Here is a 27,979-nt window from a genome sequence, read left to right on the forward strand (position 1 = left end):
AATTTTAACTTATTTTGTAGGCAGCTACAGTATATAAGCACTCTTAGTCTTAAGGTTGGTTCACACAAATACTTGTTCTGCTATATACTTTTTTTTAAAGGAAGAGAACTATAGTCGCACCAGGGTTACCAGGGCACTCACAGTCACAAGTCAGGATACGTAGGCTAAAGTGATGTCACGATCCAGAAGTGAAGTGTAGTTTTATGATCCAATAAACCCATGCAGGTGAAGATCATATCTAGGTATGATGAACTCTAATAGCACCAGCATTATAGGCCTACTTGGCCCAGTCTGACAATGTAAACACACAAACTATAACTCAAATCCTCACCTCAGCTCAGTATCCTAGGCCTAGTGGTGGAAACTTGAAAGTAGCCTACATTTAAGCCTACTCAAGTACTGTACTTAAAGGGATATTTCACTTTCAAAAATCTTTTGGTAATTTACTAATTGTCTCCACCAGGCCGAAGGCATGGGGAGAGAGTATGTTTTGCACTCCGTGTGTGTGACCGTCCGTGTGTTTATCCGTCCGTCCGTTACCAGCTAATCTCCGGCACCGCTAACCAGTCGATGCCAAACTTTGCACACACACTCCCTAGATGCCAACGATGAACCTCTGCTCCAAATTTTCCAGAACAGCCTGTTATAGCGCCACCAGGAGGCCGACTTTTGTATCTCTATAGTCATGTGCTAGACGCAACTTGGCCTGTTGTAGCGCCACCATGAGGCTGATTTGAAAACTGTCAAGTGACATTTTGCCAAACATCACACACTCCCATATCCTCCTGGTGGAGACCTGTGCCCAGAAGGGCACTTTTTCTAGTTAATTTCTGCATCTCGGGCCCATTTAACCATATAATGCATTTGGATGGCAAAAATGGCAGATCTGCAAGTTCAGTGTCTTGAATGAGATGTGCTGTGAGTTTGTATATCTGCTATTTTCCAGCATAGGACCGTTGCACAGTGAAGTATAAACAAGGCTTTAGGATTTATAAGTCGTTTTTAGAATCCTCCTCCTCAGGAGCATATATCCACGGATAGCCTATTCCCACTATAGGTTGAGGAAGAAATGACAAATCAGCCTCAGAAAACATCAGGTATAAGTGATGACACCCATTGCAGAAATCTGCATCTCTCCATCTACCCAAGAAATCACTTTCCATTGGGGTCCAACTTTGTAGTTGTTATATCATGTAGCCTACTGCAAACAGTGACAAATAAGACCCAGATTATGTGTACAGTACAGTTACAGTATCGCCAGGTGTTGTTATTTTCGAGGCGTTACCGTCCTATACCTCTATTCATTACTATAGGCCAGGGGTGCCCAAAAGGTAGATCGTGATCTATACCAGTAGATCACAAAGGCTGTGCAGGTAGACCACATGACATGCCCCTAAAATATATATTTAAATATATAAAAAACTATTTTTGGGCATCTGCCACTTGAATTAAGGTGACTTGATTCATTGACATCAAAAAGGGCCTGTCAGCTCAAACAAACAATGCAATTATTTTTTTCTTGTATATTAACATAATAAAAGGCTTAAATGTCTGTAAGCCTACTGTATGTCCTCTCTTCCCACTTCTTAGTTTTCAATAGTGTTGCACACAAACATCAGTAGCATTACAAAGATATACAAAAAACTACCAATTCCATTCCCCCCCTCTATTTCCTATTACAAACTGCATTTGTGTTATTTATATGTAATGCCAGTGCCACTAATTTCAGCAATGGGATAATATATTTTGGGCGGGTAGATCTTGTTGAACAGGTCATTTTGAAAGTAGCTCTCAAGTCTCAAGTCAATAAAGTGTGGGCAACCCTGCTAATAGCCTATAGCAGGCTGATAGGCTATACTTAGGCTATTACTTCTATAGCTTGGTTGTCATGATGAGATGATTATAGTGACCCACCTCTATAAACATTCAATTGAATAACAAATACCTGTAATAACCTATGGTAATAACACAACAATGACACAGATGACGATGATGAGGCACTTATAGTATGTTATTGAATCCATCTCTCCGCATCTCATCTCTCTCTATATTAATTCATCCATATCTTTCTATGTATAAAAATGCGCGAGAAAGACTTGTTTTGAATTCTTAATTCTGTTTCGAACGACACCAACGAAAATCTAGAATCGGGTTATATTTTCGTTTTAAAGGTATATTCAGTGATTTCACTTAATTCAAATATCACTTATTTTTTTGTTTTGTTGTGATAATCCTCCCTACTATAGAGTGTGCTGCAGCCATATAAGGAGTTCCTCCCTGTCCCCAGTTAACTCCTGGGGGTCAAAAAACCTTAGGTTTCGTTTTTGACTCTCTATCCTGATTGGACGAAAGGCTGGGTCCCACAGCCAAAAACGAAACTTAAGGTTTTTTGAGTGAAATCACTGAATATACCTTTAAATACCTATTTCTAAGTTTTTAATTAACAATTTCTAAACAGTATTCAGAAAACGAACCATATTCTATGATTTAATTTACCATTTATATATTTGACAAACAGTTTTCAGAACACCAAACCGTATTCTGAATCTGAATACTGTTTGTCAAATACGAAATTAGAATTCAAATGGCCGTAAAATACACGGACCACGCAGCTATGTATGTAATTATGTAGGCTTATATATATGTCTACGCATCCCAGCACGGATGAGCACGGAAAGTTGCAACTCTGTCATTTCTCGACCGTTTCGGACATGGGAAGGAAGGCTCGCCGCCTGGCCATGTTCCCGGGGTCCCCTGTCCCTATGTATGTATGTAGCCTATGTATCTACGCGTCCTAGCACGGATGAGCACGGAAAGCTGCAACACGATAAATGTCATTTAGTAATTCGATATTTTATATTTATTTTAGCTGCCCGCCCCCTTCCTATACAATTACAAACCCATTATAACGTCAAACTCCATTTTAACCATGATAGAATCATCAAAAACACCCAAACTTTTCTGGTGACTGATATTGTCCTAATGTGCGGGGCCGTGTTTTTTCATTTACTGTTTTCATTTATTTTTTATAATACTTTGGAAAAGAACCTCCTCTAGGAAAGACAAAAACATTAAAAAGAATGATTAAAAATAAATGAGAACAGTAAATGAAAAAGCTGGTCCATAGCTCTAACACATTAGGATTAGAGCTATGGACCAGAGCTAGTTGGAGAGTCGACTCGAGAAATATGTTGAACTTGAAACCTGTCCAGAAGAGTTTTGCACACACGCACGCACGCGGATCTGACGTCACACGAGAACGTCGTCGTCGCCCCATTGATGACGTATGTAGCCGCTGCTGCTGCTGACTGCTGTAAACAAACAATCATGGCGGACAGTGAGCCAGTTGTGTATTACTTCGCCATTAGTAACATTCCTTCCAGCTTTCGCTCAGCCACCTTGAGGAACTATTTCAGCCAGTTCATAGAAAGCGGAGGATTCCACTGTTTCCACTACCGACACCGACCCGAGATCCTGAGAGAGCCCGTAGACGACCCTAAAGAGAGCCCGCTGGAAGGAGAGAGCTCTGGGGGCTCCAGGTCGCCTGAAACAAAGTCAACAGCAGCAGTGGAAGGTATAAGTAAAACTATTAGTGGTAGAAAAAATGGCAAAATGTAAAGTACATGAGTACTTAGTTTACTTTACACAACGGACTATTGACTCATTAGTACATGTATTTACTCTAGCTGTGGTTAATATAGCGTTGATCATGACGGCCATAGTTTTCTTTTATCGTGTGATACAACAATACAATTTATTTAGGCATTTAGCAGACGTTCTTAATCCAGAGCGACAATACAATACTATGTTGGTCTTCTATGGTCATTCTATTGTCACACTCTGCCCGTCCAGTGAGCACTGGGCAGTGGGCAAGTAAAATGGTCATACACATCACACCAATGTACATAATGATATCATCTCAACAGTAGTAGGTGTGATGTACCAACAGACAACAGCACATCATCTCTGTACAACAAACTATGGATAGCAGACTGTGTCAGAGGATTTAAGTGTGTGGTTAGTGGTGGAAGGTAGCCACAATTTGCAACTCTAGAGTTGCATGTGAATCCCTTGACTCCTTCAAAACCGCTCTCAAAGGGCACCTACGGATGGCTGCAATTCGAAACTGGCCTCTGTAAAATCTGAATCCCCCCCCCACCCCATTTCCCCTCACTGTATATGTATTTTTTCCCTTTTTGCTTCCTATATGATGAATTCCTGTTCTGTTCTTTAGCTACATAGAAGTGTCTATTTGTATGTCTCTAAATGTTTTGATGAATTGAACAATGTGGACCCTGTTGTAAACAAGTGTAATGCTTAATTGGGTCGTCCACTCACAGTTAACAGTCTTTGTATTGAGTTTGTGCTTAAAATGTACTGTAAATTCTACAAACTGTTAATAAATATTTCAATCAATCAATCAATCAATCAATTGCGGCTAGGTGGAAGGTAACTTTTACATTTACTCAAGTACTGCATTTATGGGCAGTTTTGAGGACTTTTTTTTTTTTTTTTTACTTGAGTATGTTAATTTTCAAATACTTTTGTATTTCTCCACTACATCTCAGAGGCAAATGCTTTTTACTGAGTCCATTACAATTGTTTGAAAACTTTAGTCACAAGCAGAGACATAGAGTAAGACAGAGTTACAACAACTCCGTTCACTTCATGGGGCCAGTCCAATGGCGGCTCTTCTACATAGACTTGACGAATAGTGACAAAGGCCTGAACCGGAAGTTCCAATGTATTGGAGTCTATAGGCTTTACATACGTGCTTTACATACTTGACAAACACGTTTTTTTTGTTTTCTGCCCCCTCAATGTTGTAACTCTGTCTTACTGTGGCTCTAGTCACAAGTTACTTGGTAGATTTAGTTTATTATCACAGAACATACAATAACCAATTATGCCATGTCTATTTGAAAATGGCAGATCTATAAAAGCTCAAGAGACTTGGACACATTTTGAAAGTAAATCATTTGCGTACTTCTCCCCCAATTGTCCAGCAGTGAAGACGTGTTGCTGCATCGTGGCAGTCCACAGTCAACATGCCGACCGGCTGCTCAAACTGTACGCTGGTAACCAGTGGATTGACCCCAAGGGGAACTGGCTGGCCAGGCGATGTGTCATCAAGAGGATCAAAGTGTCACAGCAAACAGGTTAATAGTTCAGTGTTTACTTAACCTTCTTCATTTCAAACACCTCCAGTTTGAGATCATTGCTGTGCGTTAATTTAGTAAATTAACGCCATACTTGATCCTACTATATTCAGTATATTCTCACACAAAAGTAGCAGACAAGGACAAGCGGATCTGCTAGTTTTTAATTCTGAATCCTGAAAGGTTAACCGTTTTGGCACCCTAGAGATTCTTGGGAGTTCTGTGATTGTTTTGTAGTTTATGTTTCCATTATAACGGGGAGGTACGTCGTAAAAACTAACCCATTCGAAACATTTCAAATAGTCTATCTACAAGCTCACAATGTGTTGCATGCACCAAAGTGTGAGATAGTAGACAAAAAGGTTAAAGGAGTATTACTACATCATGAGAAGGGCCCACATTAGGTTATGGATAACCTTGCCTTTTAACAAATACGTCAATATGATTATTGTGGGGATGACTACTGGCACTCACAGAATATTTACATGTGATTTTTGGTAATCATCAGTAATGCCTATAGACCGATTCCGTACCGGTTTCATGGTCGCAGCCTACGTATTTCCTGTAGGCGGACTCGACGTAGCTGCGGGGGTAAAACCCTCACCAGGCGCACATCTTCCACTACAGTGAACGGCAGAGTGACTGATGTTAGTTTGCCTCAAACTTTACTCCTTTACCTGCTTTTTTACTAACACTAACATTACAAAGATGCCCAGAACATCGAGATGAACCTGTGTAGTTTATGGCTGCTCCAACAGTAGTGGCAACATAACAAATAAAATAAAACAGAATGTCTAATATCCACCGCGATGGCTGAGACCAGAGCCATTGAGTAATGGTTGAGACAAAGCAGTGAAGAATCCTGCAAGATACATAATTTCAGTCTTACCCAATACCCAATCTTTCTGTTTTATGAACACAAGGCTGCTGTATTTTATACCTCATACTAAGCATTTAAAGTATGAGGTATAAAGTACAGCAGCCTTGTGTTAATAAAACAGAAATATTTGGTATTGGGTAAGACTGGCGTTATGTATCTTTCACTGCTTTGTCTCAACCATTGCTCAATGGCTCTGGTCTCAGCCATCGCGGTGGATATAGACATTCCGTTTTATTTTATTTGTTATGTTGCCACTACTGTTGGAGCAGCCATAAACTACACAGGTTCATCTCGATGTTCTGGGCATCTTTGTAATGTTAGTGTTAGTAAAAAAGCAGGTACAGGAGTAAAGTTTGAGGCAAACTAACATCAGTCACTCTGCCGTTCACTGTAGTGGAAGATGTGCGCCTGGTGAGGGTTTTACCCCCGCAGCTACGTCGAGTCCGCCTACAGGAAATACGTAGGCTGCGACCATGAAACCGGTACGGAATCGGTCTATAATAACAAGTGTGTAAAGGCACAGGAAATGACAAGTATGTCATATTACAATATTAAGATATTCAAATTAGCAGACAATTTAGTATCACATTACATTGACATTACATTTCCCAGCAAGTGTGATGCTCAGTCATTTGTTAGGCTCTAGTTTTTATTTTGTGCTTCACAAAGGAACTAATTGCAACACAATATTTTTATCGCTGTTTCAGATGAGCATTTATTCCCCTACAAAACGAAACTGCAGCAGAGGCGGCGCGTGTCGCTGACGGAGCGTTTCACAGAGGCAGACCTCAGAGCTTTACCCGAGCTCAACCCCCCGTCTCTGATGGAGAACGGCAACGTGGGCACGACCATCAAAGTCTTCCTCCAGCTCATCCAGTCGTGCCGTCTGCCTCCACGTCTCATCCGCAAGCTGGGCCTTACGTTCCCCAAGACCAGCTGCAACCGCCGCTACGGAAATGTCCCTTTCCAGTACCGTGACACCTTCACGATGCCACAGACGGAAGAGAATGTCTTCACTGCTGCGGGGCATGAAATTGCAGGCCCTGGCGGAGTGACCCCTAAACCCTCCTCAGGACCTCGGCAACCACGTGACGTTGGCAAAGAAACGACTGAGATCGAGGAGGAGGAAGAGGAGCAGTTGGATGAGGAGGATGGGCAGTCTAATGCAGATGATGTGGGTTTACATCCATTTAAGTTAGATGTGGATAGTCTAATGTCTCAATATCTTTGGCATTGTCATGTATCAATATATTCAAAGTTTCACTTTATTAAAAACACTTCTGGGTCATTTTCACGGACTTGCAAGGACTGCTTCCCAGTTTTTAAGTTGCTTGCAATATTCAGGTATTTGATATTCATTTGATAATAAGAAAAGCGCTATATAAATCCCAGATATTATTATTATTGAGTACTTTCATGTGTAGGGGCCAGGGGAGAGAACATCTAAAAGGACAACTTTATTAGGAAAAAAAGTAAAAGCAATAAAACGGTAACAATAAAACAGATAAGACATGATCCTCTCCTGTCTCTTATGTAAGCCGATTCAACTTCAAATTTCATGATAGACGCATGTCCCTGCTTCTGGTAACTGACTGATATTGTCCTAATGAATGGGTTGACCTTGATTTTTCATTAGTTATTTAATGCAAGGACTTGCATTGCATTACAGAAAAACATAATGAAATAAACCATTGACTAAAAGGACAATATCAGTTACCAGAACCGGGGTGATTAAATATTGAATAAAGCAACATCAAACTATACACAAAAAGTCAAGCAGCCCCAGAAGTGTTTTAAATAAGGCGGTACTTAATATGTGTCTGATTCAGTTTCACATTTATACTGTCAATATGTTGCAATAATGTGCAATTGAGCAGAAGAAGTGGCATCTTCGTTCTTGCACTTACATACATTACATTTGCTTTCACTTCTCCATTTGGGTTTCCTCTTGTTCTTGGCGTAGGACGATGACCGCTGTGAGGAGTGGGAGCGCCATGAGGCCCTGTACGAGGACGTAACCAGCCAGGGGAGGTGCAAGGAGAGGCTGTTTGAGGAGAAGATTGAGCTGAAGTGGGAGAAGGGAGGCTCAGGCCTGGTGTTCTACACTGATGCCCAGTACTGGCACGAAGAAGAAGGAGGTGACCAACACAAACCCTCAAGCCTGCTCGTTTTATACCATGTTTTAAGAGTAATAACATTTGCGTCTGGAAAATTATTATTATTAGAAAAGTCTCGTGATGTGAAACGTTTATTCTAGAAATTAAAGTATACTTAAACTGTGTGTGTGTTTGTGTGTGTGTGTGTGTGTGTGTGTGTGTGTGTGTGTGTGTGTGTGTGTGTGTGAGAGAGACGGTTATAATAATAATAGTACATGCTATGCTACGTATTTGCTAAGTACATTTTATGTCTTTGTTATTCTTTCCTGTAGATTTTGATGAGCAAACCGCAGATGACTGGGACGTTGACATGAGTGTTTACTATGACAAAGGTAACTCACAAGTCACGTTTGCATGTTTTCATATCTTTTACTTCAAATATTGATTTCAAATGAAATGATGACTTTTATAAAGTGTAGCCAGATTGCTCTTTAAGTATAATCACCTATGTTGGGTGGAAATCTCATATACTGTTACTTTTCAGGATTCAAAGTAGAAGATCTTCAAGCTCAAAACATCTCGTTTCGCGCCACATTTCGAGCTTGTGGATCTGCTACTTTTAATGCTTTTGTGAGAGATAAATATGGGGATAAGAGTTTTCTTGCCCGACAGCAACGATACATATTGCCTGACAAATGCTGTCCTGTGTATAGCCTTAGATCCTCAGATAGGGCCCCTGCTTGTTCCTATAAAACTTGCCTCATTACCAGGTGAGATCAGGTTTCTGTGGTCTGAGCATCTAGCTTTTGGAACACCTTACCCGAGGTGCTAAGGCTAGCAGCAACACCTGTGCCTTCTTTTAAATCACTTCTGAAAACATACCTTTTCCTCAATTGTGTTTGCCACATTTGTTTTCTGTTTTTATTGTTGTATTCAGATTTTGCTAAGTTTGATGCTTTTTATAATTTTGTTTCAAAAAGCGCTATTCAAATAAATAAATAATCCTTTATGCTTATTGTCCCCTCCCCACAGATGGTGGTGACATGGACTCCCGCGACTATGTGCGCATGCGCTATGAAAAGAGGCTGAGGGATGGGCTTGAAGACAGGTCGGGCCGTGGCCAACCGATTGGCAGCTTTGAGAAATTTACTAAGGTAGTGATTTCTGACCACCACCGTTTATTTGACTAAATTCTCATAGTTTGATCCTGGAGCTTGAACTAGATCAGTAGTTCCCTGAAGAGGTTCCAAATGGACACTTACAGGTCTGTATCTCTGAGTGTGTATGACCCTTACAGGTTTGCAACTCTGAGACCCCTTTTCCACCGGTTGGTTCCCAATGGGAACCGGTTCAGTTCTTTGTGGTTCTTATTCCATGAGCCAGAGCTCCAAAATTGGACAATTAATTATGAATTGAGTGGGCAAAACCATACCTAATATTAGATTGTTATCACCATGAAACTTCCCCAGTTGATTCCTTACACGAAGACAATGATTTATTCTTTTTATTGTATTACATTTTCTTTTATGCAAATGATGCATTAAGAAAATATGCAAAAAATAGAAACTATGAAAAAGCTACTACTGTGGAAGGGTTATCATAAATTACTATTTACTTATATTGATCCTATAAACAATTTAATATAGGTATAGTTTTTCCCACTCAATTCAAAATTAACATTCCAATTTTAGAGGTCTGGCTCATGGACTAAGAACCAAAAAGAACTGAACCGGTTCCCATTGGGAACCAACCGGTGGAAAAGCGGTCTGAGAGTATACAAATGGAACTAAACTTATCTTTTAGGGGTCCATTTGGTTCCATGTGTACACTGTATGAGTTATGAGTCCTTATAATAAAGAACCACTGACTGATTTAGATGTTATGTCGTTGATGTCCTGGGTCAGGGTATCGGTCGTAGAGTGATGGAGAAGCAGGGATGGAAGGATGGAGAAGGTCTGGGGAACAGTCAGGTCGGGATCCCTGCAGCCCTGGACAATGACGGACAGCATCCCAAATGCAAAAGAGGTTTTGGGTGAGTAGTCTAAAAGAAATGTAAGGCAATAATAGAAGATGGTGTTTTGCATTGAGTCTGTGTACATTCTGTACAATCTTGTAATAATTACATTTAATGACGTGTGCATGAAATTCTTCTGTTCATACAGGTATCATGGAGAGAAGTTAAACTTCTCAGTGAAAAGGGCCAGAAAAGACTTTCATATTTCTACAGTGTATGATGCACCTAAAGACGTCGATCAAGGTGACAGCGTATTGAGACGGCAACAAAACACCAACATGAAGTTCAGAGGCTGGCAGCCAGGGGGCTGTATCGGACCACGAAAATGACATTATTTCTACACATTTTTGTGTTGTCTTTTTTTCTTTGTTATATAATAAAATATTTTAAACATAACGTATTTCTTCCAGTTTTATTTTACATTTGATTAAATTATCTGCTTTAAATAGCTAGAAAGATTTGATCATTTATTATTTCATAATGTTCCATTTAATATTCATTGTTAAAGGGATAGTTCAGATTTTTTTAACTTAAGTTGTATGAAATACTTGCCATTATTATAGTGGTTGCAACTGTATTAATTGATTGCCCGAGTCCCATGGTGGGAGTTCTGCTCTGGTTTTAGTGAATATTAAGTAGTTCCGGTCATTTTGTGGGGTGTACTGGGGCCACGCAGTAAAAGTAAATTAATCCACAAAACTAACATAATTTGTATTGTTGACCTATTTCTAAAATATTAGCGCGACTTTCGTTCAACTTTGACCCCTCTATCACATGGAACTATTTTTTGGGCGTAGTGATATGGACACAAAAAACATAGTTCTGTGTGATAGAAAGGTAAAAAAAGAACGAAAGTTGCACTAATATTTTAGAAATAGGTCAACAATACAAATAACGTTAGTTTTGTGGATTAATTTACTTTTACTGCGTGGCCCCCAGTACCCCCCACAAAATGAACGGAACTACTTGATATTTCACCAAAACCAGAGCAGAACTCCCACCACGGGACTCTGGCAATCAATTAATACAGTTGCAACCACTATATTAATGGCAAGTATTTCATACAACTTAAGTTGAAAAAAATCTGAACTATCCCTTTAATATTCAGTGTAAAGCATCTCGCACAATATTAATACTCACGTAGAATTATTCACAACTCCAAAACATTTCTAAGCATTCCAACTGTTGGAAGTTGCTTTTATTTTGAAAACAAATTAAAATAACCCGGAAGTTCTTCAAAGTAGTGCGACAGACAACATCACAAACGTAGTGGCGGCAGGCGGCTATCAGGTATCTATTTACATACCGTTAACTAATGAGATAATAAACATACTGTACGATGATGATAATATGAAGTAAGTTGACTTACTGTGGCATTTGTTCTAATCCCCCTGGCTCTTCAAAAGCTAATTGTGTCAAACTTACCACAGTAACAACGGTTGTTCCAAGCCAGGGTTCGAATTATTATTTTTATTTGTATTGACTATTAGCTTGTAACTAATATAAAACTTACATTTCTGATCTTAAAACTGACACTGACAGACGTGCCAGTTCAATTCACTTCAAAGGAGCTTTATTAGCCTAAGATTTAGACTCGTAGATGTATTGTATCGATTCTGACATCAATCTACGAGAGTTCAATACCCATGGCAGTGAGAGCGAAACCCCACTGCCTCCGGGAGAGCTCTGAACATGTACAAATGCAAAATCTAAGGTGCTTATCCTGCTGCCCTACCTGTCCGATTGTTCTCTGGCAAGCATTTGAAACCCGGAGGTCCGTAGTTTTCAATAAAAAAGGCTGTTTTAATCCACTCTGTCTCGGAATCTTTCATCCATCTTGGAACCATGCTCGTAGATTGAAAATGTATACATTTAAGGAATGAAGAAATGTCTAAACACAGGTATATGTCACATTGCAACTTGGGAAAAACTAAAACCATAACAATGTTAGAAATATAGACAATGGCAGCTTGGTAAAAGCTTTTTGATACAAATACAAACAATGCCAGGATATTGCAGTCACTTATAAAACCGTTTGGTTTGGCTGTTTTCCCAGGTAACAACGTGGACTGGACACTAGCATCTAGCAACCTCCATCCGTCCATCCATTCAGATATGGAGAAGTGACCTGACATTGGCCCCTTATCACCAGCCACACAGTGACCTGGTATTGGAAACATGTCCAACCAGCCCTCAGCGGGCCAGATGTTACGCTTCGGCCAGGTGGTTATTGGCCCCCCAGGGTCGGGTAAGACCACCTACTGCAAGGGGATGCAGGAGTTTTTAAGCTCCCTGGGACGCAAGGTGGTCGTGGTGAACATGGACCCTGCCAACGAGACGCTTCCGTATCCCTGCGGAGTGGACATCTCGGAGCTGGTCACCCTGGACGACGTGATGGATGGCTTGAAGCTGGGGCCCAATGGCGGGCTGCTCTACTGTATGGAGTATCTGGAAGCTAACCTGGACTGGCTGGAGGGCAAGCTGAAGCAGCACGCCGACTGTTACTTCCTGTTTGACTGCCCCGGCCAGGTGGAGCTCTACACCCACCAGAACTCTGTGAAGAACATCTTCTCACAGCTGGCCAAGTGGAACATCAGGGTGAGAGGTTCTCCCGAAGAAGAATGTGTCGGGGAACTTTGACTGACTCCTATTTGTTTTTTTCAGCTGATATTTAGTATTGGTGCTGAAAATGTCGATCTGCAAGCTCACAACACGTCCCATATTGCAACGCATTGTGAACTTGTAGATGTACCAGATTTCCTCACCAGAAAAGGGACGCTAGGTTTCAAGTGAAATTTTTTTTCAGGCTGCAATGGTCATTAGACCATTAGCAATAACCCACCTATCTCCCAGACTCCCTCCCCAGTCAGAGTTATCAGTTTGAATGAATAGAATTATTATGTGCAGGATATAATTTGTATATAGATGTTAGTGGACTTAATTTAACTGACTAAACTAAGAAGAACAAAAGCTCTCTCTCACACTTGAGGCCAGTGATCACTCTCCCCTGTGCCTATGTTGGCAGTTGGCACCTGTGCCTAAGATTTCCTACCCCTGTCTGTATATGCAGAGTGTGCATGATACTTTGTTTTTATTTGAAGACAAAATAGTTTGACTAATTAGAGGATTTATTCCTAATATATGGTTGAGACACATTACTCCTATTCTTCTCCTTGCAACGAGGCAGCAGTAGCTCAGGTGATAGAGCGGTTGCTTGGGATTGAGAAGGTTCCCTGTTCGATACTGGCTCCCCCTGGGTTAGTGTCGAAGTGTCCTTGAGCAAGACACTGAACTCCTAAATGCTCCCAATGAGCAGTTTGGTGCCTTTACATGGTTTCCTCTGCCATTAGTGTGTGAAGGTGTGTGCATGGTTGAATCTATGCCCATTATAACGCACTTAAAGGCGCTATATAAATGCACCATTTATTTTTTTTACCATTTACGTTGTCCTGACCTGTATTTCAGCTGGCTGCGGTTCACCTGGTGGACTCTCACTACTGTGCCGACCCGGCCAAGTTCATCTCTGTGCTGTGCACCTCTCTGTCCACCATGCTGCACGTGGAGCTGCCACATGTCAACGTCCTCTCCAAGATGGACCTGCTCGAGCAATATGGAAAACTGGGTAGGACTTCAACTATCCATTATGTTGTTGGTGATTATTCTATCCATTACATAAGGGATAATTGTCGCAACGTAGTTGTTGAGAAATGAACAAACACAGAAGCGAAAGCTGAGGTGTTTAATCATCCTGGGGTTTATTTCTTAGCAACTACTGGCATGGTGACACTTCTCCTGCTTATTACACGGCTTCTTAATATACAGTATACATTGATAAATTGACCCAAAAGTAACAACAAAACCAAGTATTTCCTTGCTTACGGTAAAAAAAAGTATTGTGCTGGTTTTCAGAAACATTCTCGAGAGCAATGTTGTTTGTAAATGACATTGTGTGTTTGTTTACATGGCTGTCATTTTGGATACATACAGCCTAAAATTCAATCAGCGCAGCCAGGTGCTCTGAGCCTTTGATTAGACAGCGGTCTCTTATTGAGCTGAATCGAAACAAATACAAAAATCATATATTTTTTCATAATCAAATCTAATATCCCCTAAAACTGGGTGAGATCATATTGGCTGGTGTGTGTGTGTGCGTGCGTGCGAGCGCCACACACTGATTTCCATTCCATTCGAATTAGAATTCTTTGAATTCATATGCCTGAGCAGCCTGACTAGTAATATCACTATGTCTGTCCATTTTGGAAATGTAACGTTCTGCGTCAATGTATTTGTTCGTTTTGTTTCTTCTACCGTGGTGCAGCCTTTAACCTGGATTTCTACACGGAGGTCATGGACCTGAACTATCTTGTGGACCACTTGGCTACAGACCCCTTCTTCAAGAAGTTCCGCCATCTAAACGAGAAATTGGTGGAGGTCATACAAGACTACAGTCTGGTCTCCTTTGTCCCTCTCAATGTGCAGGTACAGACAGAAAATGCAGCACAGCAATTAAGATACAGCTAAGGTCTCCACACACCGGGCGCAAATTCAGATTTTTAAGCAGTGTTTCTCCATCGGTTTTCCGAAAAACGCGGCCGGTGTGCAACCACCTTTACTGTACATTACACCAGTAATGAACATTGAACAATTAATAATGAAATATACAATAATATATATTTTATATACACCCTCAACAATGCTTGCATTATGCAGGACAAAATAAATATGAATGGACTCAAGGGTCCATTAATTGCGTTGCATTTGTATACTCTCAAAATACTCCATGGGCCCAGACCAGAATTTTCACTAATCAGGGGAACTCAAGGGGGCAAATTCTAGTTTGTTTTTTTGAAAAGGTCTATATCCCTAGATAATATTTCAACATGATAACCCTTCCCAAGTGGTAGCTTAGTTGTAGTTATTAGCCTTTAATGACACCAACCATAGATTCACAGAATGACAAATCGCCTAACAGTTTTTTTAATAGATCATACAGTGGGAAAAAATTAAGGATTCTCTCTCTTTCACTCACTTTCATGAGTGAAAGAGATCATCATCATCATCATTACTGTCAGATCCATATCAATTCTTCAGTATCATCGTCATCAGTATCATCATCATAATCACTTTACTTACCGGTATTTAACCACATGAACCATAGCATGCCTATTCTGGGGCAAACATTCAGCAAATGGCATATCTACAAGCTCACAACAACTCACGTTGTGAAACAATGTGAACTTGTAGATCAACTATTTTCAGTGAAGTGATTTGGTGTAGAGTAAAAAAAGGACTCAACGAAGGAAGTGGTTAATCAATGAACATCATCATAAACTCCATATTATACTATCAGTTTCCCTTCAACTTTTACACCCTCCTCCCTCTGATTGTACCAACTACCTGCACTACTGTTTCCAGTGGGATATGTATTTCTTGTTTCCCATGCCAGATTGCATAGCTGATGGTATAGTTTCACACATCAGTGTCAGTGGACTCAAGCTAGAGTTTTGTACCACTTCCGACAGCATCGAGGCTGTGCAGTCATTTCCACGTCAGTCTCCTGCAAGCTGTTGAGATACAATTTCAGTGGATATCTTACCTTTCTGTTACTACCTGCGGTTTGCTGATAAACATTCAGCTCATATTTGGTACTTGACAGGAACTTCTATTTCCTGGCACTTTCCCATTGGTGTCCTTTCTTCCACATGATAAGTAGTTGATGGCTTGCCTTGCCTTTTACCCTTGGCAGGGTAAAACATTCAGTGGTAGCATTCTGGTTGATGATCAACATAACCAAAGTCATCACCAGTCCTCTTCTGGTTGGACAGCTTTTTGAGTATGGTCATGGCCTTGCTCTCTCCTCCGAATAATGTCCACAAGGCCTCCAATGACCTTCATGATGTGAATTGTATTATCCACCCAATGGCACAGAAAGGCATCTGATTCTTATTGTAACATGTAATGTCCATTCATCCATTGATTTTAGAAGGGAATACATATATTTGCTTGTCGTGAGCAAAGAAGTATAGCACATTGAGAATCAAATGCAAAGCACGAAGACCTCTGTCAAAGGCTTCTCAGATGCCAGGATTGAGTTATATGCTGATCAGATAGGGATATTGTGATAACCTTACGGGTGTGGTGGAGGTAGGACTGCTGTTTCCTCAGATCTTTCAGGAGGAAACTGGTCGTGGCGTAGTGACTGCCCACAGGGACATCTTGCTAGGAACCCCAAGAGGGTGACAGGTCTTCTGTTGACATTGTGTCCACGACCGGGACATCCTCGGCTTCAGTTGTGTGCATGAAAACTTAAAAGTCGCCAAACCAGACATGTTTGATTCCTTCAAGGCTTGCCCCGTTTTTTAAGTCATCAATGTTACGTGACTTAATTATTACAACTGAAGATATTATTTTATGGACATCTAAACAGACTTAGACTGTAAGATGATCCTTCTCAATAAATTAAAAGCAAAACATAAATATGAATAGCTATAGAGCGTCGCAGTCCCACCCCCTTTCATGACGATGCCAGGCCCAGGAAATAGTTTCCAATGCATTTTTCCCATAGACATTTCAAAACGTATTTATTTAAAGACCTTATAAGTGTCGTACAAAGCCAACTCTTGTCGTGACAAATCATGACAGCAAACACAATATTTTGGACCAAACAAATAATTACAAAGAAGACAAACAAACAAAAAACGTGTTGTAACCTGCCGTTTTCTTCTTCTTTCTAATTATTTGTTCAGCCCGAAAAATTGTGTTTGTTGTCATGATTTGTCACGACAAGCGTTGGCTTTGTCCGCGGCGTAAACGTCTTTAAATAAATACTTTCTGAAAAGTCTATGAGGAAAATCTACGGGGATTTATTTTCCGGGTCTCTCAAGGGGGCGGGACTGCGATGTTTCAACCTAATAAGTTATGCAAATATGATTAATGACAAAAGGTTGCATAATTTAGTCATGGCAAGATACAAAGTCTAAGAGAGACTAAGATAATCCTTGACTAAATGTTAAACATGATTCCTGATTTTGACCTCATTTCTTTCATGACCTATGCAAATTAAAAGGTCTAAATGGACTAAATGGATCAATAATAAAAATAAAAATAAATTAAATAAATGAACACTCATTTTTTACACAGTTTACTTTGTTACACCAGTGTTGTACAGTCATTTACCATGGAGGTCTGGGTGTCTGAAGTCTTTAATTCCAAACCAGCATCAGGTGTCTTTACTTTTGTAGCACATTGCGTGCTGATGACTGAACTCCCCTGGTGTTGTGTTTGATTGAAATGAAAACCTACACAAACCCATTGTTGGACACGCACTACTGTTTTATTTACTTATAGCTCAATGAATAAATTAATAGACACAATCAGAGAATCACCCTTAAGTCTCTAGACTAGAGTATAGACTGGAGTCTATCGTTCACTTTTGGTACAGTTGTTTGAAAACATTAATTTTATTCCATGCATTAAAGTTCTCAGTCATTTGGATTCCATAGAAGGCAGCATGTCTTCTATAGAAGGGGGGAGTTCATTTTTCTACTGTTTCATAAGGCTTCACGGGCTGAAGCTCTTTCAGCCAGGTACTAGTGCTGTCAAGTGTCACCCACTGGACTAAAAAAACCTAAATGTGAAAGCAAAGTAAGGAAGCGTTCTGATTACCTGTACAGGCAACCATCTGGAGTGTACCATATAAAAACAGAGTGCATGAGCAGGATGATTGGTTTAACATTATGAAAATATGTACCGGTAGTGAAATAACAGCCGTTTAGCAAATATAATCAGTTTTAGCTCATAAGAGATGGATGGATAAAAACTATGCTTTACTGAAAACAATCAAAAGATAAAAAACAATAACGGTATTTATAGAATATTTGCAGTGCATTGATTTCAATCTATTACCAATAAAATCTTGTTTTTATCAATTATTTGGGGGCCCACTGGTAATTGCTGCTTTAGCCCTTCATCAGAACTGATGGTTGAAGCCATCAAAGAACGGTTAACACAAACTTTTCTGTCATAATTGTTTTTAAAGGAGAGATTGGCAATATAGTATTTTCCACTACAATTAAAAAATACACTATTTGGGGTTTTTGGCATCCCGTAGTGAGTAGTGACTCGGGTTGCCATGGCATTTAACAAGTGCAAGTTAAAAGGCGTATTGCGACAAGAAAGAAGGAACCTCTCACCTCTTTGAGTGCTGGAGGTCAGCTAATGAGGGAAGCTTTTAGACATGAAGGTCAGGTTATCCTTACACAACAATCATTCATGAAAGAGCCAAGCAGGCTTGGAAGCTGAGGCGCTATAAATAACTCAACACGTTTAGCATTTTAACAATATGAGCCTGTGGAAACAAAATGCTGAAATAGCTCAACAGGATAAGATTGCCTTCCGTTGTCATTATTTTATTGACAACACCAAAAGAGTTTTCTTATAGAAACAATTTTTTCTCACGGTATCTTTGATACCGTGAGATACAGCAGTGGTGGAAAGTAACTAAGTACATTAACATTTAATCAGGTATTGTGCTAAATATAATTTTGAGGTACTTTTACTTTACTGTATTTCCATTAAAAAAGAAAATACTGGCGCCCACTGGCCTAATGGTCCAGGCACATGTCAGAGGCAAATATTGTACTTTTCACTCCACTACAATTTTAGTTACTTTCTAGGTTTAGATTATTATTACAAAATTAACCACTTAAGCCCTAATTTATAACTGGGCTATTTGAAAACAGCAGATCTACATGCTCACAAACAATGCGTTGTGAGTTTGTAGATTGTTTTTTTTAAACTTTAACAGTTTTTCATATATGACACATAATACAAAACTCAATTTATTTTTAATTGAGTAATGTTACTTTAGTACTGTATTATTTTGATGCCAATACTTAATGCATGTTCACTCAAGTACAATTTTGAATACAGGCCTTTCACTCATAACAGTATTTGTTTTCATATTGTTACTGGTATTGCTACTTTTTAGTAAACAAAGTACTTGTTCCTCCACCACCACTGTGCTCCATCTCCAGGATAAAGAAAGCATGACTCAGGTCTTGCGGATGGTGGACAAAGCCAATGGGTGTTGCTTCGGGGACCTGGAAGAGAGGAATCTGCAGGCCATGATGTCAGCCGCCGTGGGGGCAGACTTCCAGTTCGGCTCGTATCCTTTCCCAACTGCTGTGATGACTCAGCCATGATTCACTACTGGAGCCCGTTCTCATTAGGAACCGTACAATGGATACTAATGGCTTTCTACTTTTTACATATAGTACGTTATGTCTCGCCATACGTAACACGGTTGCTAGTTTCATAGTACATGTGTTCAGAGCAAGTTATGCTCGGGAACCACATTTCCCTAATTGGTCTGATGACTTGACCATGATTCATCGCCACTTTAACCCATTAAAATAAGACCTGAGCCTGATTCTACAAAGGCCTTCTAAATCAGTAGTTTTCAAACTTTTCCATGCCAAATACCCCCCATGGACACCCCCATCTGAAAAATCAACACTTTCAAGGTTTAAAAAAAAAAATCTGCCCTGTGTCTCTCTACCCCCCCCCCCCCCTCCTCTCCTCTCTCTCTCTCATTAGCAGGCAACAGTGCAGCACTAATATTATCTCTCTCTCTCTCTCTCTCTCTCTCTCTCTCTCTCTGTTTCTGGCACAACAGCGCCCCTACTGGTACTCATAGTCATTGGCTCATTAACCAACGTCACATAGGTGAACACGGACATTGCTGTTCTTTGGAGTGGTTGCACCACTCAAAAATCAGATCAGCTTGTATCTGCTATTTTTGAATAGTCAACACTACATTTCTAAAATGACACAGAATGCTTTCCTGCTTTAAGAGGTTAATTAAAACCTGAAGCTTCACAGTATTTTAGCAATACTGTACTGCCAGAATGGAGACATTATTCAAATGATAGCCTAAACATGATTTTAACAGTTTGTCTCATGAACATGCAATATTACTCCGCAATTAAGCAACGTAATATTTCTTAATTTTTCTTCCAATTTGTTTTTGTTTTGTTTCCACAACATGGCGATTACTACGCTTTTTCGTATCGTTTATTTGTGTAAAGACCTTTTACTTGTTGAATTAGGCTCTACTTTCTTTAACTATGTAACCTCCAGAACGCTTGGAGTGCAGGAGAGATATGTGGAAAAGAATGAAAAGACAGTCGAGGAGGAAATTATGGACCTGTGAGTTGCTGGACACAAATGAAGGGACAACGGTAACTCCAGCACTGCTTTACCCAGAGAGATGAAAAACGATGTTGCCAGTCCTTCAAGGATACAGAACAACTAGCAACAAACAACCACTCATAACCTTAACCCTGGCCTCCACATAATAGTCAGTCACTCCAAGGATAAACGGAAGCTCAGCAAATGCTGTCCTTGCTGCCAGAACTGCATAACAAGATTATGGCATGGATATTAATGAATAATTCTCACTTGTGGTCTTGACAAAATAGGAGCACGGAGCGGTAATCAATAAACCCAAATACTTTATACTAAAGGAGCTTTCTTATGGTTGTTTTTAATCCATTGCGTTAAACAGGATCCATATTTATCAAGACGACAGTCTGTGGAAGTATAGTTCCAGCTCCACGGACAACGGACGGACAATCTATGGCCTCAGACATGTATCTCAGATATGGTGTGTGTGTGTGTGTGTGTGTGTGTGTGTGTGTGTGTGTGTGTGTGTGTGTGTGTGTCGGGATTGTCAGACACTGTTGATAACCTCAATATGAGGTTAGGACCCTTTAAACAGTATTTGCTGTTTAATTGCTCATTAGACAGGCAAAGCAACAATCAAGGTGTGATGTGTACAATCATCTGAATATCAATTTACAACTATTTTCAGGAAAAAACAAGCCTGAACAACTTAAGTAATTAGAGTTATTTGGGGAAATATATTCCGAATCAAAATCCTCCCAGGATATTAAAAAGATGCCACTCTCTGTCTTTGAAAATACTACATCTACAGTGATCTAAATACAGAGCACTAGGCTGCATTTTATTTCCCCCACACACTATACTATGGGGAGGGTTTGTTTGTACCAGGCAGGCCCGTTCAAGATTTTTGGTGCATGAGTGAATGTTTTTTCTCCGCTTAGGCAGTTAGCAAAATGTGTTTAACCCACACATGTAAGCATTTAAGTTCCATTTGTGTGAATATTTTAGTGGGGAAATTGACTGAATCACAAATAAAAGGCCAAAGTGTTGTACAGTCACACCAAAGAAGCAACATAAGTGTGGCAGTAGAATAAATTAATTTGATGAAAACGCGTACTCTGTTCCTATATTCTATCCAGCAGGTGGCACATGTGCACCCAAATCCTGGTCCCAGGGCCATAAAATTCCACTCCAGCTCTTCCCAGCGACCAGAGCAGAAAAATTAAGTCAGGCGGGGAGAGGAAGCCACATTAAATCTGTGTTTCTGCACAACTGGCCCTGTGTCTGGTCTCTCTCTGGGATGGAAGACCCTCTGTCTTTAGAAGACACTCAAAACTCTTTTTAGAGAACACATTATTGTCTTCATTGTTACCCATAGTTTATTTATTTTGACTGTTCTACCTTGTGAAACCAAGGCATTTAAAAATCCATATTTAGATGCTGCATAATCATGTTATAAAAGGCGAGGTCCAGACATACCTAGCACATCTAACACGAAATAAAATATGTTTGTGTACTATGTAGATGTACTCTTGCTGTATTTTGATCACATTTAATATGGAGAGAGAGAAATATACAATGTTATGTAAATGATAGTGGCTCTTATGCTGTGTAAAATGGTGCAGGTTTAAGACTCGGTGGGACTGTGTGCACACAGTATTCTGGCTGCAATCTGCTGCTCAGTACATTAGGGGGTGTGTCACGAGAATGTTAAATTGTGTTCCGATGTTTGTACATGTGATCAAGTATGCCTCCTCACTGCAACTTCCTGCCTTTTTTTCCTTTTAAGCCCCCTAGAGGTAGGTGTGTGTGTGAGAGAGAGAGAGTGTGTGTGTGTGTGTGTGTGTGTGTGTGTGTGTGTGTGTGTGAGAGAGAGAGAGGGGGAGAGAGAGAGAGAGAGAGGAGGGAGTGGTGTGTGAGGGGGAGAGGGAGTGTGAGACAGAGGAAGAGAAGTGTGTGTGTGTGTGTGTGTAGCGCGCCTATGAGAGATAGAAGAGGTGGGTGTCTGAGCAAAAGAGGAGAGTGTATGGTGTGGTGGGGGCAGGCAGAGAGAGAGAGAAGAGTGTGTGTGTGTGTGTGTGTGTGTGTGTGTGAGAGAGAGAGAGAGAGCGCGAGTGGGGTGGGGAGCAGGAGAAGAGTGGGAGTGAGAGTGAGTGGTGTGTGTGGGGGGGACAGACTGTGTGTGTGTGTGTGTGTGTGTGTGAGAGAGTGAGAGACACTGTGTGTGTGTGTGTGTGTGTGTGTGTGTGTGTGTGTGAGAGAGAGAGAAAGAGAGCTGACAGCTTCTTGCCCACTTCAATCGAAAAATATGAATCACAAAGATAGACAGATCATTAAAGTTGGGATTTAAAAACAAAGTGTAAACATGGAGTTGCCTTTCTAGCTCTTAAAGCTCACAAACCCCCTGTAATCACCACAGCCCTGCTATGCTCATTCAATGTTGCATACGCCCTATTTGTCTTTTGTTGGAAGAATGCAGCTAACCGTGTGCGTTATTTGACCAAAAACCCCTGCATTCCCTCGACTGGGACACTTCCACAACTATTGAGACATGTACTGTGAATGAGAAAGGGTCAGGTTTGCACGGCACGGCGTAGTTCAATGTTAGCGGGGGGAGAAAGCAGTGTGTCTGTGGCTGCCCATCCCCCCACACTCACAAGAGGAGAGCGTTTCTCTGCTACCAGAGTGAGAGACAGACAGAGGGTAGAGTCTAGACCCCATCGCCCGGAGGAACGGTCGGGCGCGGCCGCGATTGGCTAGTTGGTTGTCGGGGCAACAAACCGCTGACAACCAACGTAGTAGAGTAGTAGACCCATTAGACCAGTTTCATAAACATTTTCTTGTGCGACCATAGACTGTGTGGGACCTAGATTTGATGTGTATTTGGCCGGCGTTGACCCCCCCCCCCCCCATCAAAAATATTTTTGTGAAAGGTACTCCCAGTTAGACAACATTGATTGTTGAAACATTTAAAAATTATATATATATATATATATTTTTTTAAGTCATAATTCCCCGGACCCCACTTTGAGAACCACTGTCACCGACACCGTGTCACGGATGTCAGAGAAATTCCATGACAGATTATATGGTGGTAGGCCTACATACACCCCATAGTATTTCTTATATGATAAGAAATGTGTGGGTTATAGACATACTACTATCCAAATGTACATGGTCTTTTCTTCAAAAAACATAGCAATTCACAAATTCACTCGCTGCCAATCTAGCTCCAGACCAGCCCTAAAATGTGTGTGTATTAAAACATCTAGTTTTTAGATCAAATATATGTAAACGAGGAAAAAAAACAATGCGTGAACTCGTGGGATACTAGCTCAAAGCAACGGTTGCCTGACAACCAACTAGCCAATCCCCGTGTGAGCCTTTCTTCCGGGCCATGGGATGTAGACTGTGGCCAGACAGAGAGGGGGTGGGTAGGCAGAGAGAGGAGAGGGCGGGGGGAATTAGTGAGAATGTACATTGGTAGTCGCTCTCTCTCGTTTGCTGCAAGGCTCCCTTCTGTTCTGAAAAATCTATGCTGCCTTGCTTTGCCTGCATTTACAATCTGAGTACAATAATCATTGGAGGTGGATTGTTTTTGGTTTTCTTTTTTTACACTATAATCATTATTTCATGTGTAAATATATATACACATGTTAAAAAATATTGTATTTCCTATTATTCTTTCTCTTAGGGGAGAACAATGGTGTGTACAGTAACAAAAACTAAAACAACTCAACACACAAACCAAGTCAGATTAAGGTACACAAAAGTGTTTCAGTTCATTCTCCTTAGTTCTATTCCCACACCCTGCAGTATGTGTGTGTGTGTGTGTGTGTGTGCTGCTCAGAGGACTACGTGTACATCCATGTCATAAACGCAAGCACAGAAACGAATCTTCTATCTGAACGTTTCCATCACATTTTATATAAATATCAATAACACACTGTCTAATTGTGTGACCCTCAACACACTTGCCAGTCTGTATGACATTTTAACAAATTATTAATGTGTGGCCCTAATGAGAGTGTGCTCTTCATTTTTAGGACAGTATAAATGAGTTATGGGAACAACACGAGTCTCCTTGATGTGTGGGGCAGGGGAAAATATATACAGGTATTCCATATATATATATTTTTAAAAGGGACATGTGTGAAGAAGTCCTATCATACATTGTGATGCATGCGAGGAAGGAATCCACTCCGCGCAGTTATGGGAACAACACGAGTCTCCTTGGTGTGTGGGGCAGGGGAATATATATATATATATATTCCATATATATTTTTAAAAGGGACATGTGTGAAGAAGTCCTATCATACATTGTTGATGCGAGGAAGGAATCCACTCCGCGCTTCCAGCGGTAATCCGCTCCGTGTCTTGCGCGCCCCCGTGCGGCTCAGTAAAATGGCTGTATGTCGCCTAGCCTCGTGTTGGTTGGGTTCTCTCCCTGCCTCTACCCGGGCTCAGTAACACAACTCCCACAACAATTTGTGTCGGGTTTTACGCATTGTATGGATACCGAGCCTTCTCTCTAAAGCGTTTACGGGATCGGGAACGGGAATGGCGGCCGGATTCGATCCGGTATAAGGCGCGGGAATGAATCGGCACCGGGATAAATGGTTATAAACAATTATTTATATTCCAAATGCCTAGCTTTTGATTGTGAGTGACTCGCCGAGAGGAGAGGGAGAGAGGAGGGGGGTTATCATGGCCGCTCAGGTCGCCAGCGCCGCCACTCTCAACACTAGCCCGCCTTCCGAACTCAAAAAGCCGGACCGAGACCCGAAGGAGGATTCGGTACCGGGAGAGAAGCAGCAGGATAAAAAGCAACCGGGATTAGAAAGCGGATCGCCGGGCCGGGGTGAACTGCAGGACGGGGCCGAAGGTGGAAATGCAGGGGGAGGAGGGGAACCTGAGATGAAGAACGGGAATGGGAACCCGCCCAGGGCTAATAATAATCAGAATGATTCAATCGGACCGGAGGGAAATAACCACCCGGGGATGGTACATCACCACGGGTCCGCTTTTCCTCCACCTTCGTACGGATACAGCCAGCACTACGGTCGGGCCCCTTTTCATCAACATGGCGGACAACAAAGCCCTGGCATGGCAGCTGCTGCGGGTCCAGTCGTGCAGTCGTCGAGCAACATGATGGATCCGTATCAGCCCAACTCGCACGACTTCTCCAACCACCAGTTCAACAACTACAGTCCATTCCCCAACAGAACTCCCTACCCCGGCCAAGGGTACGGCGGCATGAGCTCCCCGCGCGGCGGCCAGCAGCAGCAGGCGCCGGCGGCCGGGGTACAGCAAGGCAAGCAGCAGCAGCAGGCAGCGGGAGGAGGAGGAGCAGGCAGTCCCGCAGCGATGGCTGCGGCGGCGGCCGCCGGCGGACCCTACAACAACCAGCGATACAACATGGGGAACCCTCAGCCCACTTCCACCCCGACGCTCAACAAGCTCCTCACCTCCCCGAGCTCCACGCGGGGCTACCCCAACTACCCGTCTAGCGACTATAGCAACCAAGAGGGGGCTAGCAAGGGACCAACAGACATGGGCACTAGCGGCCAGTATGGAGGCAGCAACCCGGGCTGGCAACAAAGAACCCACCACCCGCCGCCCATGAGCCCGGGAAGTGCCGGGCAGGCGCTAGGTAGAAACCAGGTAACAAAAAAGCCCAACGTTATTAAAAACACAGGACCAACGGGTTCCCACAGCCCTTAATGCTGTGTTCTCTTCTAACCTCCATAGCTGCTTCACAACGTAGCAGGCCAGCCATTGTCTATTGGTTGGTTCAGCAAAGACTCTAAAATGGCTGCCTCTCTTGTTTTTTCGGTTCAAGCACACACACCGTTAAATAACTGCTGTTTTGTGTAGTTTGCGAGGAAATGCGGCGGTGGGAGAGTGCCGCTCGGAGCGTGTATTATGTGTAAAATCGAACTAAAGGACACTGAGGGAGTCAGGAAGGCCCGACTTTGAAAGGGGGTGAATACAGTGTAGGGCAATGGCTTGTTTTTTTCCGCGACCCGCTTGCCTACAGTATGCAACAACACACACTTTTAACATTTAACGCATACTACGCTATACATGTGACCGTAACCAATAATCGGACGCGAGGGGAAGATGTATAACCAAATGTATCGATTAAAAGCAGGCTACATATTTCGCTGTTGGATTGCTTTCTTGCCTTTTTTATCTCGACATTTTAATTGTATTAGTCGGAGGTCGGAATGCATTGCATGGCAAATCAGACCCCTGCACAGCAAAGACTTGAGTTGAGATCCTTAAATCTCAGAATACTTGAATGTCTGTGGTATTCTAATCCAAAAAAGAAAATGTTTAGATGATCATAGAAGCGACCGAGAGAGAGAGAGAGAGAGAGTAGTTTAATTCGGTGCGTGTGTCGCCTTTTCAGGCGCTCGTCTGTCACATGGCTGTAAACAGTGTCGTGGTGATGTGAGTGTGACTGAACTGCAGTGTGCAGATTGCTTTGCTCTGGGATTTGAATTGTGGAGGTAAAATGCTTCTGTCAAAGCCAGGAGACAGTTGGTCTTGGGTTGACATGCGAGCTGAAATCTGATTGGCTCCCCAACCGGGTGCTCATGGCCATTTATAATTACATGTGATGTAACGCAACAGTTGCCTGATAAGAACACACCAGCAGCATACTGCATAAAGTCATCATCACCCAGTGTAAACCACAACATGCATTTACTATTCCACCTCTACTCTGAAGGCACCAAGCAGCTCCCCCATCTCCTACCCTGTCCAAACGCATTGCATTAAGGTAGTTTATGGGTCTAATGAGTGGATTTTTATCTAAAACAAAAACAAATCTGTATTTCATTTTTCATGTCTTTGAAATAAGACCAATTGCCAGCTCCCCAAATTCTTACACAAGCGTGTCTGTGTGTGTTTGTGTGCGCGTGTTTGCGCATATTATTTGTCAAAAAATTATAATATGAAATGACACTAACAATTATGTCGGCAGAGAAGAAACATAGGATAAGATTGTACATCAGTTATGTTGCTTAAAAAAACAAAAAACTACAACATAATTAATCACATTTTTATAGCAATCATTCGTATCAATCATTCATTATACTACAATAATTACTTTTGTAACACAGTGGGAGGCTATATAATGTCTAAAATATTGACAAGTTGTCGTACTGTGTGTGTGTGTGTGTGTGTGTGTGTGTGTGTCTGTGAGAGAGAGAGAGAGAGAGAGAGAGAGACGTGTGTGCGTATGTGTGTGTGTGTGTTGCTGTGTCTTGAGTGTTGAGTGGCACACAAGTTTCACAATGTGACTGAAGAACCCACCAACCTTCCTCCCCCCAAGCCAATCAGAAGACAGTCCACATCTCACCAAGGGAGTTTCCTCTCTGTCTTATGCAGATTAGCCATGTGCTGTTTCTTATTTATTTCATTTCATTATCTCAGATCTAGGGAAATGCCACGTTGGGCATTTTGCACACTGTTTGTAAAAGGCCACGGCTGAGCTAAGACATCTCATTTCTCAGGGCATCAAATCAGGTGCACATGGGGTGGGTAACCGTCTCGTTGAGAGATTTCAGAATAGTACACCAAATAGGTTTTTCAAATGACATGGTTCGTTTGTTGAAATGAAATAGAATTGTAAATA

At 41.5% G+C, this 27,979-nt stretch overlaps 3 protein-coding genes across 17 annotated transcripts in view; all 3 read left to right on the forward strand.

The window, feature by feature from the left end:
* Nucleotides 1-3,325: 3,325 nt before the first annotated feature.
* On the forward strand, nt 3,326-10,536 carry gpatch3 (G patch domain containing 3). 2 transcript variants are annotated; one of them, XM_083761407.1, is made up of 8 exons: nt 3,326-3,574; nt 5,007-5,159; nt 6,747-7,213; nt 8,003-8,177; nt 8,468-8,527; nt 9,168-9,289; nt 10,040-10,167; nt 10,298-10,536. In XM_083761407.1, exons 1-8 carry the CDS (start codon nt 3,328-3,330, stop codon nt 10,476-10,478), a joined length of 1,533 nt encoding a protein of 510 aa, XP_083617533.1. In that variant the 5' UTR covers nt 3,326-3,327; the 3' UTR covers nt 10,479-10,536. The 2 variants fall into 2 exon arrangements, with proteins under 2 accessions (XP_083617533.1, XP_083617534.1); XM_083761408.1 differs by having other exon boundaries at nt 5,010-5,159.
* An 846-nt stretch (nt 10,537-11,382) lies between these two features.
* Nucleotides 11,383-21,898, forward strand: gpn2 (GPN-loop GTPase 2). 2 transcript variants are annotated; one of them, XR_014569007.1, is made up of 7 exons: nt 11,383-11,439; nt 12,206-12,747; nt 13,615-13,771; nt 14,468-14,628; nt 19,185-19,315; nt 20,290-20,859; nt 20,911-21,898. XR_014569007.1 is itself a non-coding variant. In XM_083760708.1 (6 exons), the coding sequence occupies exons 2-6, from the start codon at nt 12,328-12,330 to the stop codon at nt 20,360-20,362; spliced, it is 942 nt and encodes a 313-aa protein (XP_083616834.1). In that variant the 5' UTR covers nt 11,383-11,439; nt 12,206-12,327; the 3' UTR covers nt 20,363-21,898. The 2 variants fall into 2 exon arrangements, 1 of the variants encoding a protein (XP_083616834.1); XM_083760708.1 differs by having other exon boundaries at nt 20,290-21,898.
* Nucleotides 21,899-24,775: 2,877 nt separating this feature from the next.
* The window catches only part of arid1aa (AT-rich interaction domain 1Aa), a 36,879-nt gene continuing 33,675 nt past the window's right edge, over nt 24,776-27,979 (forward strand). For all 13 annotated transcript variants that reach the window (XM_083761673.1, XM_083761674.1, XM_083761676.1 and 10 more), the window contains exon 1: nt 24,776-25,998. In XM_083761673.1, the coding sequence (XP_083617799.1) occupies nt 25,042-25,998 (957 nt within the window). In that variant the 5' untranslated portion in view covers nt 24,776-25,041. The remainder of the gene's footprint in view (nt 25,999-27,979) is intronic.

This window comes from Protomyctophum parallelum (genome assembly GCF_964188405.1).
Source record: "Protomyctophum parallelum genome assembly, chromosome: 3".
Classification (NCBI taxonomy): Eukaryota; Metazoa; Chordata; class Actinopteri; order Myctophiformes; family Myctophidae; genus Protomyctophum; species Protomyctophum parallelum.

What these genes read in the sequence shown, in the direction of transcription:
- gpatch3 (XM_083761407.1), top strand. Translation starts at nt 3,328, where the DNA reads ATGGCGGACAGTGAGCCAGTTGTGTATTACTTCGCCATTAGTAACATT. An exon ending in CTGGCACGAAGAAGAAGGAG is followed by an intron (nt 8,178 to 8,467) that starts GTGACCAACACA and finishes TCTTTCCTGTAG; the next exon opens with ATTTTGATGAGCAAACCGCA. An exon ending in AAATGCAAAAGAGGTTTTGG is followed by an intron (nt 10,168 to 10,297) that starts GTGAGTAGTCTA and finishes CTGTTCATACAG; the next exon opens with GTATCATGGAGAGAAGTTAA.
- gpn2 (XM_083760708.1), top strand. Translation starts at nt 12,328, where the DNA reads ATGTCCAACCAGCCCTCAGCGGGCCAGATGTTACGCTTCGGCCAGGTG. An exon ending in TGGCCAAGTGGAACATCAGG is followed by an intron (nt 12,748 to 13,614) that starts GTGAGAGGTTCT and finishes CCTGTATTTCAG; the next exon opens with CTGGCTGCGGTTCACCTGGT. An exon ending in TTGTCCCTCTCAATGTGCAG is followed by an intron (nt 14,629 to 19,184) that starts GTACAGACAGAA and finishes CTCCATCTCCAG; the next exon opens with GATAAAGAAAGCATGACTCA.